Source organism: Mustela nigripes, chromosome 14, assembly GCF_022355385.1.
Source record: "Mustela nigripes isolate SB6536 chromosome 14, MUSNIG.SB6536, whole genome shotgun sequence".
Lineage (NCBI taxonomy): Eukaryota > Metazoa > Chordata > Mammalia > Carnivora > Mustelidae > Mustela > Mustela nigripes.
The window spans coordinates 65,543,691-65,555,188 of NC_081570.1; the positions used below are offsets into that span (position 1 = coordinate 65,543,691).

The following is an 11,498-nucleotide window of genomic DNA, read 5'->3' on the forward strand; positions in this document are numbered from 1 at the left end:
TTTTTTCAGAGTCCATAGTCTCTCATGGTTCATCTCCCCCTCCAATTTCCCTCAACTACCTTCTCCTCTCCATCTCCCCATGTCCTCCGTGTTATTTCTTATGCTCCACAAATAAGTGAAACCATAGGATAGTTGACCTTCTCTGCTTGACTTATTTCACTCAGCATAATCTCCTCCAGTCCTGTCCATGTTGATACAAAAGTTGGGTATTCATCCTTTCTGATGGAGGCATAATACTCCATAGTTTATATGGACCACATCTTCCTTATCCATTTGTCCATTGAAGGGCATCTTGGTTCTTTCCACAGTCTGTGGCCATTGCTGCTATGAACATTGGGGTACAGATGGCCCTTCTTTTCACTACATCTTTATCTTTGGGGTAAATACCCATTAGTGCAATTGCAGGGTCATAGGGAAGCTCTATTTTTAATTTCTTAAAGAATTTCCACACTGTCTTCCAAAGTGGCTGCACCACTTGCATTCCCACCAACAATGTAAGAGGGTTCCCCTTTCTCTACATCCTCTCCAACACATGTTGTTTACTGTCTTGTTAATTTTGGCCATTCTAACTTGTGTTAGGTGATATCTCAATGTGGTTTTGATTTGAATCTCCCTGATGGGTAGTGATGATGATCATTTTTTCATGTGTCTGATAGCCATTTGTTTGTCTTCATTGGAGAAGTGTCTGTTCATGTCTTCTGCCCATTTTTTGACATGATTATCTGTTTTGTGTGTGTTGAGTTTGAGAAGTTCTTTATAGATCCTGGATATCAGCCTTTTGTCTGTACTGTCATTTGCAAATATCTTCTCCCATTCCATTGGCTGCCTCTTTGTTTTCTTGACTGTTTCCTTTGCTGTGCAGAAGCTTTTGATCTTGATGAAGTCCCAAAAGTTCATTTTCGCTTTTGTTTCCTTTGCCTTGGGAGACATATCTTGAAAGAAGTTTCTGTGGCTGATATCAAAGAGTTTATTGCCTGCGCTCTCCTCTAGGATTCTGATGGATTCCTGTCTCATGTTGAGGTCTTTTATCCATTTCGAGTTTATCTTTTTGTATGGTGTAAGAGGATGGTTGAGTTCATTCTTCTACATATAGCTGTCCAATTTTCCCAGCACCATTTATTGAAAAGACTGTCTTTTTTTCCACTGTATATTTTTTCCTGCTTTGTTGAAGGTTATTTGACTTCATTCCATGTAGACTTTATCTCCATTTGCAACTAAAAAAATGTACTCTTAAAATTGCTTTTTTTCTCCTCTGTAGTACAGGACATATTCCATTAAGGATCAGAGATCTGGCAATGCCCTGCCGTTTATTCTCTGTGACTCAATGGGGCTGGGTGAGAAGGAAGAAGGACTGTGCATGGATGACATAGTCTACATCTTAAAAGGCCACATTTCGGACAGATATCAGGTATGATTGGGCTAATCACTTAGATATTGGCATATGGGTCATGGTATTAGGAGGTGGGGCCTTTGAGAGGTGATTAGGTCACGAGGGTAAATCTCTCATGAATGGGATTAGTGTCCTACAAGAAGAGATAAAAAGAGAGATGATCTTTCTCTCTGCCACATGAAGACACAATGAGAAGGTAGCTATCTACCAACCAGGAAGAGGTCTCTCATCAGAGGCCAAATCTGCTAGCACCTTGATCTTGGACTTTCTAGCCCCAGAACTGTGAGAAGTAATTTTTGTTCTTCATGGCACCAAATATGGTAATTTGTTATGGCAGCCCAAGCTGACTAAGATGTGTGGCTTTCATCTTTAATGCTCTCCAGATGTTAATACTGAGCCCTGTCTGTGTTCTAGACAGGAGAAGGGGGGAATAAAGAGAAAACTACTTTAGTTTGTCATTTTTAAAAAAACTTTCTAGTCCTTTGTATAGACATTTAGATTTTTAATTAATCATTACTTTACCTTTTTCCAAATGAACAGTAGTGCCAGCATCTTTCCTTGAATGTCTTTGCATCTTTTCCCTACCAAATACAGAGATTGGTTTGTTCTGTTGATGTATTTATCAATTCCTTTATGATACTCTTTTTTTTTTTTAAGATTTTATTTATTTATTTGACAGAGAGAGGTCACAAGTAGACAGAGAGGCAGGCAGAGAGAGAGAGAGGGAAGCAGGCTCCCCGCTCAGCAGAGAGCCCGATGCGGGACTCGATCCCAGGACCCTAAGATCATGACCCGAGCTGAAGGCAGTGGCTTAACCCACTGAGCCACCCAGGCGCCCCTATGATACTCTTTCTATTACCACATCGTTTAATTGTTGTAACTACCATAGCAATCAACTGTGTCTTGATACCTCACTGGACAAGTCATATTCATTACTTATTTCTTGCATTTGATTTTCTCACTATTTCCACAATATACTTTTCTAAGTGAGCCTGTTTGTGTTTGATTTGTTGTTGTTTTGATTAGAATTACATTAAAATTTTATATCAAAATTTGATTTACATCTTTACATATCCAATGTTCTTATCCAGAAACACAAAATGTTTTATTTTTCTACTCATACAAGGGCTTTCATTCTTTGGTACAGCATTGTCTTGTAGACGGAAAGTTTATTTTTCAATATTCTTTTTTTTTTTTAAAAACAGCTTTATTATAGGGGATTTTAAATGATGCAAAAGTAGACAAACAATTTAATGAATTCCCATTTACTCAGCTTCATCAATTTTTGACTCATGGCTCATCACCTGTGTTTATCCACTTTCCCCTCCCCTGTATTCCTTGGAATCAAATTTAATACATCTTAACATTTAATCCATAGATCATAGCAAGTACACCAATACTCTGATGACAAACATCAAACCCACCCTTCCTAGTCAACTAACATTTACCAAAACCACATACAGTTAGGTTTGGTATACTGAAATATAGTCTAAAGTCAACTTTACAAAATAGGGTGTAGTCAATCTATTTCCTTTCTCTGGCCCTTCAAATACACTTCTTCCTTTTTCTTATAAATAACCATATAAGGGGCGCCTGGGTGGCTCAGTGGGTTAAAGCCTCTGCCTTGGGGCACAGGTCATGATCCCAGCATCCTGAGATCGAGCCCCACATTGGGCTCTCTGCTCAGCAGCAGGGAGCCTTCTCCCCACAGCTCCCATCTGCCTCTCTGCCTATTTGTGATCTCTGTTTGTCAAATAAATAAATAAATTCTTAAAAAATATATAAAAATTTATGGTATACTTTCCTTTTTTACAATATAAGAAAATACAGGTCTGTGGTTCTCCTCTTTTTAGAGAAGTCATGAACTACTCTGTGTTATTGGTACATTAGAATCCTGCCACTACATGTAGTCCTGAAGTTAACAGACTTGTGCATGCATCATTTTGTATTTTTACTGCCATACCTGTGACAGATTGCCAGCAGAAGGATTGCTAGTTCAAGAGTAAATGCATCTCATTTTGAACCACTTTCAGCCCTTGCATTCTGTGTGGTGAAACCACATTTCTTTCTGAAGGCTCTCACCTCCACCTTGCCCACATTGGTTCTATCTAGAATGCTTTTGGCCATGTGCTCATTCCTTTTATCAGACTAACTTCCCCTACTTTTCAGCTCCCAGATTACGTGTCCACTTCTTTGGAAACTTTATGTGACTGAGGGAATGGGGTGCTGGCTACTTGCACAGACTGTCTTCTCTACTGGATTGTTAGCCTCATAATATCAGAGACTTGCACACTGCCTGATATATAATACATGCTCATGAATATATCCATGGAATTAAAATGTTGTGTTGTGTTTACCTTTCAGTTTAATTCCACAAAACCAATCACACCGGGTCATAGTAACTATATTGACAACCCATTGCTGAAGGACAGAATCCATTGTGTGGCACTTGTGTTTGACATCAACTCTGTTGAACACCTCTCTCGTGACATGATGGCAAAGATAAAAAAAATTCGAAGGGAGTTGATAAAGTGTGGTGAGTCTTGTTCCACTCTGCTATTGAGGGCAGTTAATTAGACTACATTGTACAATGGTTTTAGGACAGGATGAAAAATTTGAGAAATTGCAAATGTGAATCTTCTGTGGCCCATCAGTGTGGTTCAAACAAATCAAGCACTCAACAGCTGTATGACTTTGTGCCATAACCTAAATTCTCTATGTCTCGATTTCCTAATCTAGAAAATTAGTAAAAGGGTAGCACCTATCTCAGAGATTTATTATAAGGATTAAACAAATCAATATATTTGAAGAATTTAACACAGTCTTCACTACTTGTTACCACTGTATCCTAACATAGATTCATTTACCAAAAGTTCTAGATTTCTACTTGGGCCTTAAAAGATTAGAAATGGAAAACAGTATATTAGTAAGAAAACAGGCAGGGAAGTAAGATGTTAGGTAGGGCGGGGTAGCATAAAGGCTTAGGGGAAGGTAGACAGGATCGGGGAATTAAGGTGCCCCATACTGGCTTTTCTTGGCTTTATTACCCATTCTGTCGGGAAAAGAGCCAGTTTGTCACAGCTTTGATTAAGTTAGAAGCATGAGTGATTTACTTGCTCACTGTAATTTGAAACCTTGCCAGTGAGGTGTGCAGGGAGGTGCTTGCTAGCATTGTCATAGAACAATTTACTTGTGATGCTTTCATACTTGCTTTTGACTTCTGGAGGATTCTCCCCCATCTTGCTTGTGAGATCTCTTCTGTAGTCTCCATAAAAACAACCGTTTGGACAGGATAGGAGACCAATCAACAATATTGTAGTATCACTAGTTACCTCTTTAGTTATCTCTTCCAAAAGGTGGTTTCATTTGAAGCCACATTTCTTACCATGAAAAGCAATGAAGGGAATTTCCTATGATACTAATGAGTACTTGAGCAGTGCATTTTTAAGGGATGGTGGGCCTTCCCAAATCTCTAAACTTGCTCCACAGATAGCCTGCTGCATAATTGATCCCTGGTTAACTGAAACATCCTGATGCTGTCTTTAATGATCAAAGTGACAAGTATCTGTTTGGCCTAGGTGTAGCACATGTGGTTTTACTCACTCATGTGGATAGCATGGACCTGATTAGCAGAGGTGACCTTGGAGACATATACAAATGTATGCTTGTGAAGCCTAAGGTAATAAATGATGTTCCTCTTTGCAGACACATTTTCTGAGATATGTCACTATAATCACATGATATTGCTGTGAATAAAAATAAAAATGATCACCTATTGAACTTAAGATTTAAAATAATTTCTTGGGTAATTCAGACTTACATCTCAAATTTAAAAATTAAATATATATTCATCTTTACATGGACACAGATCATTCCATTCATTATAATTTAAACCAAATAGCTTCAATTCAACAAATATTTATTGATTGCCTTTCATAATTGAGTCAGTGTGATAGTTGCTAACTAGATACACAGTAATTAAAACAATTTCTCTGCATTCAAAAGGTTATAATTTTATCGGTAGAGGTGAGAGGGTGGGGGAGAGGGATAGGAAAAAAATTGACAGAGTATGAGTATGATAAATCTTATGAAGTGATTCAAAATAAAATCGAAAGTTTAGAGGAGGAAAATATTAGTGAAGGAGATGGAGAAGATTTCATTCCTGGAGTGTCCCTGGAAAATAGGTTTCAAAGAGGAGGAGGATTTGGGGAGGTGACGAGACAAAAGGGGACAAAAAAAATCAGGCTATGAATGTAGCCCAAGTCAATACCGTAGTGTAGGAAGAGGCAGTGTGAGTGGGAAGCATGGAGTCATTCAGTTTAGTGGAGAGCCGAATCCTTGTAGGGGGAGATAAAGAAGTTATATTTGCATGAGGTGACTTTACGTAATTGGGCACACTATGGGGAATCATAGCAATTCTTTTTCTCTTAAGTTTTTATTTAAATTCCAGTGAGTTAACATACGGTATAATATTAGTTTCAAATGTACAATGTAGTGATTCAGCTTTTCCATGCATCACCAGTGCTCATCACAGCACATGCCCTCCTTAATCCCCATCACGGATTTAGCCTGTCTCCCCCATCCCCCGTAACCTTCAGTTTGTTCTCTCTATTCTTAAGAGTCTGTTTCTTAGTTTCTCTCTCTCTCTCCCTTTTTACCCTTTGCTCATTTGTTTTGTTTCTTAAATTCCACATATGAGTGAAATTATATGGTGTTTGTCTTTCTCCAAATTATTTCACTTAGCATAATACTCTCTAATTCTAATCTTGTAAATGGCAAGATTTTTCATATATACACACACACACACACATATATATATATGTATATACATATATATATATATGAATCACATCTTCTTTATCCATTCATCAGTCAGTGGACACTTGGGCTCTTTCTATAATTTGGCTATTGTAGATAATGCAGCTTTAAAAAATAGTGATATAGCCAAACTGACGCATCACAAAAATTAATCTGCCACTACATGTAGAATGGATTGTAGTCGAAAGGAACCTGGATTTGGGAATACCAGTTGGGAACATGTAATGATAGCTAGTATTTGTTGAGCACTAAATATATGATAAATTTTCTTATTCAATATTTACAACAGCCCTGTGAGATGAGTACTGGCATTACCACATTTTATAGATGAGGAAACAAACACACAGAGAGTAAAGTATTTGCTAGTGTTTTTGACAGTGACGAGAAATAACAGAGCCCTGTTTTAAATCCAAGCAGTGTCAATCCCCAGATAAATTTGTCTAAGCAAGAATTAAAATAGCATACTAAGCTAATCTAGTACAATTGGCTAATCATGAGAATAACTTTGAATAAGAAACAGGGAAATCACATAAAGCATTAAAAATGCTTCAGTTATCTACATGGAACTATTAGTAATAGTTCTACATGTAATCTACATGGAACTATTAGTTACCTTTCATTTCTAACTCACATGAAATCTATTACATGTATTCTCGATGAAAGTTGGTAGTGACACTGGAAATTGACTTGTGAAGCTCTTTAAGAAAGTATTTATGGGACCAGATCTCTATCTTTATTTTCCCCGACAGGAATACTACTGCCAAGCTCCTGCTATTTGTTACTGCTTTCGTGGTATATATTGACCTAAAATAGTCTTGGTCACTGTTTCTCTATTGCAGTTAGAGACAGTCCACAGAGAACTTGGATTTGCTCTTTCTGACATCTTGGTGGTTAGTAATTATACCTCAGAGTGGGAGCTGGACCCTGTAAAGGACGTTCTGATCCTCTCTGCGCTGGGACAGATGCTGTGGGCTGCAGATGACTTCTTAGAGGATTTGCCTCCTGAGGAAACAGGTAGATATTTGATGGTATTGACATTTGAAGGTGTCAGCTGTATGGCTACTCCTGCTTGGATCTACTGGGTATGTGGAAGTTCACTGTGTCACTGTAGGTCACCGTCTTGTGAGGAGTCCTACCCTGTAGCTCACTGGCTGGGTGTGTTTTGTCCCCCCCCTCCCATTTCCTGATGTCCCCACCCTTAGGGTAAATCCTAGGAATTTGCACTATTTCTCTTTCCCCCCATGTCTAAAGACAGAAACTTGGAAATGATACAATTCTGTCATTTCTACTGTGTGAGCACTCAAAGTTGTATCCTTGCCTTCTTCTCTCAAAATGTGCTTCTTTGCTTGGGACCCAGAAATGGATTGGATCAGCGTTGTTCCTGATCAGATAGGATCTTTGCTTTTTGCCATTTTTGATTTGACTTTTTTGATGTGTCTTCCACCTCAGAGTTTCTCTTAATGCCATGTAGTCAGTGCTAGATAGACATATGTGCCTTTCATATTTATGGCCTCAGATTTTAGCATTACATGCATTCTCTACAGATTCTCTCAAGAATACATGCTGCATAGTTTCAGTCAAAGATCAGACAGAGGGGCACCTCGGTGGCTCAGTGGGTTAAAGCCTCTGCCTTTGGCTATGGTCATGATCCCAGGGTCCTGGGATCGAGCCCCACATTGGGCTCTCTGCTCGGCGGAGAGCTTGCTTCCCCCTTCTCTCTCTGCCTGCTTCTCTGCCTACTTGTGATTTCTGTCTGTCAAATAAATAAATAAAATCTTTAAAAAAAATAAGACAGAAGTTTCAATTTATACTCAAATTTTATTTTCGTTTGTGAGAAATAAAATTAGAATATCATATCTTCTTTATTCTCTTTCACTTGCAAACTGCTAAGAAACTCTCATGCTACTACCGACTCTACCATCTTGGTTTCTTCGTGTCTTCTCTTCTTCATGGAGCATGCACTGCCAAAGTCAGGGATGGTTGGTTTAGACCCCCCAGTAGCCCAATGTTCTTCCTCCTTCTGGTTGCTTTTCCCTAAATAATCCAGTAAGAATATGTTGTTTCTCTTTTCTCAGAGATCAAAGAAGAGGAATCACCAAGTGTGTAAAAGAAGGAAAAAAATACATGAACCCTTCACATACTAATAATTTTTAGCTCATCATAGAAGATTGAAAATTGCAAAATAAGAAAACACAGGAAAAAGAGAAGTAGCTGAAACAGAAATGGCATGTTTTATTTATGTCTGTGTTGAAGATACATATGGAAAATCATAATGCCTGCAAATAACTAGAAGCAGTGGGCTTTAAAACTATTAATGGTGGGGGGCACCTGGGTGACTCAGTGGGTTAAGCCGCTGCCTTCGGCTGAGGTCATGATCTCAGGGTCTTGGGATCGAGTCCCGCATTAGGCTCTTTGCTCAGCAGGGAGCCTGCTTCTCTCTCTCTCTCTCTCTCTCTCTGCCTGCCTCTCCATCTACTTGTGATCTCTCTCTGTCAAATAAATAAATAAAATCTTTAAAACCATTAATGGTGGGAAAAATGAACATAATTTCTTTTGGATTTATGTTCTGTATCTGTGAAAAATCAAAGTTTCTTCTTACAAAGTCTGAATTTAACTTAAGTGTGGATGTGTGATTTTGGAAAACTTTATTTTGTCTGCATCATTTGGTCTTCACCCACATCATCTTAATTTTGCCTTCTTATTTTATTTCCAAATTATTTGATCTTCTCTTTGGGTCTCCAGTTAATGGTGTACTCTTTACACTAAGGCCATTTTTTGGTTTGCTTAATATCAGAAACCCTCTTTTAAGGTGTGACAGTACTGGTAAGAGTTTGAGGGGATTAAAGCTGACAAGAACTATAGTCCGATTTTTCTGTCAAGTATGACTATTTTAGTTACAAGTGATAAAACGCAACATGAATTACATGATTAAAAAAATAGTCAAACCATATAAAAGGCTGGGGTTGAACTGAACTGCCTCAGAAATGATTGAATCTAGAGATTCAAAAGCTATTCTTTCTCACACACGTGCACATGTGTGTGCACGCACACACGCACACACACACACACACACACACACTCTGGTTCCTTCTTTGGTTTCTTGCTGTCATTCTCTCAGGCTAGCATTCTTGATAAATCTTAAACCATCTGAATCCAAGCTGACATTCATTCAGTCTTGTGACCCAAAAAGGAAGAGGGCTTTTCTTTTCCAGTTTCATTGTGAAATAATCCAAAAAATGGTCGTCGATTTAGTTCAAATCATATGCGTACTCCCCAAGAACAATCACTTTCTCTGCAGAAGAGAGAGAAATATGATCATCCCATTTTAAATAATATTTGCCCAAGAAGAGTGATTTGTTATTAGAAGGAGGGATTTAATCATGGACATGGCCACTGTGCATTAACTGAGCTGGAGAGGCACCTTAATATGTATCTTGTGAATTCAGGAAGTTTTCTATCTAGTTTCTCACTTACAATATAAGAATAAATATATTCTTTATAAGAACATAAAGTCTTATTAATAAGTCTAAAAATCATTAACAATTTAAAAAAGCTTTTTATTAAAGTAGTATATACACATAAAAAGTATACAGTTCATAATTGTATGGCTCAATACATTTTGATAGACTCAAGCCATGAAACTAGAACTCAGGTAAGAAACAGAACATTCTAGAAGTTCCCTTTAACTCCAGTCTAGCTACATAGGATATCCACTATTCTGACTTCTAATTGCATAGATTAGTCTTTTTTTTTTTTATCCCTAACATAACATTATGGACTATTTACTCTTTTGGGTCTAACTTCTTTCCTGTGATGGTTTATTTGTTTGATTTGTGTTATTGTACATAGGTGAAGATAATTTGTTCTTATATATCCTATTATTGTTCTAATACTTTCCTTATAGGTCAAGAATATATTCCATATCTGTTGCATTAAAATTTTTTCTAATTAAAGCTACATAAAAATAAACCATTTGATTTTGGGTCTTTCCAATTTTGTATAATAATAAAGATTCCATAGTGGGAACTTACTGTATTTCAATTTGTAAATGTAGCTTGAAAATGAGAAGTAGCATCATGAAGGAGTTGACATGATCCTAAAATTTACAGAGCAGTGTAAAATGTCAAACACAGTCAAGATGTTCTTGAGAAACGAAGTGGGAAAGCAGGTATAAAGAGACATATTAAGAAATATAAATTAACAGTAATGGGTTAATTAATGGAACAGAATGGAGAGTCCAGAAACAGACTCGAGCATGTCTGGACATTTGTTCTATGGTAAGGGTAGATGAATGGAGAAACAACAGACAATTCATAAATGGTCTAGTCAATTGGCCATCATATGGGGAAAAATAAAAGTGAATCCTTCATATCGTATGCAGAAGTCTACTTTAGGTGGACTAAGCACCTAAATGCTAAAAGGATTTTGGAAGATAAAATAGAAGGGTACTTCTATAACTTGGGGGTAAAGAAATATTTCTTGTCATATTTCTTAAACAAGATACAAAAAACTTAATACCAAAAGAGATTAAAAATTCAACTATATTGAAATCAGTAACTTTTTTAATTTTAATTTTTATTTTTTTAAATCAGTAAGTTTTATATTCAACAAATCCCATTAAGATAGTAAGAAGATACAGCAATATTGGGAGAACATATAACTAGCGAAGAACTAATAAAAGGATGTACAAAGAAATCCTACAGGTCTAGAAGAAAACTAAAATATAAAAGAAAATGAACCGAAGACTTGAAAAGGGAGCTCTAAAGAAAAAAGAAATTCAAATATCCAGTACATAAGAAATATGTTCTACATAATTTGTAATAGAAAAAGATCCAAACTAAAATAATTTGGTTCTTTTTTTACATTTATTGAGATTTAATTGACATATAAAGTACATATATTTAAAGTGTAACATTGAGTGAGTTTTGACATATGAATGCACCTTAAAATAGTCTTGACAGTCAAGATAACAAATATTTCTATTCCCCTCCCCCCCAAAATTGTAATCCATTCTCTTTATTCCATCTCTTGTTCTATTCCTTAGATAACCACTGGTCTGTACTCTGACACTCTAAGTTACTTTTCACTTTTTTAGAATTTGTATACATGAAATCGTGCAGAATATACTCTTCCGTGTCTGGCTTCTTTTATTCAGTTGTTTTGAGATTCAACCATGTGGTTGTATGTAACAATAGTTCTTTCTTTTTATTGCTGAGTAGTATTTCATTGTGTGAATATACTACATTTCTTTATCCATTCACCTGTAAACAGACTTTTGGATTGTTTCCAG

At 36.9% G+C, this 11,498-nt stretch overlaps 1 protein-coding gene across 1 annotated transcript in view; it reads left to right on the forward strand.

Moving 5' to 3' along the window:
- IFI44 (interferon induced protein 44) overlaps positions 1-10,180 on the forward strand; it is a 16,820-nt gene extending 6,640 nt beyond the window's left edge. The window contains exons 5-9 of the mRNA XM_059375216.1: positions 1,259-1,408; positions 3,755-3,926; positions 4,969-5,069; positions 7,048-7,222; positions 8,284-10,180. Of these exons, the coding sequence (XP_059231199.1) occupies positions 1,259-1,408; positions 3,755-3,926; positions 4,969-5,069; positions 7,048-7,222; positions 8,284-8,315 (630 nt within the window). The 3' untranslated portion in view covers positions 8,316-10,180. The remainder of the gene's footprint in view (positions 1-1,258; positions 1,409-3,754; positions 3,927-4,968; positions 5,070-7,047; positions 7,223-8,283) is intronic.
- The last annotated feature ends 1,318 nt before the right edge of the window (positions 10,181-11,498 follow it).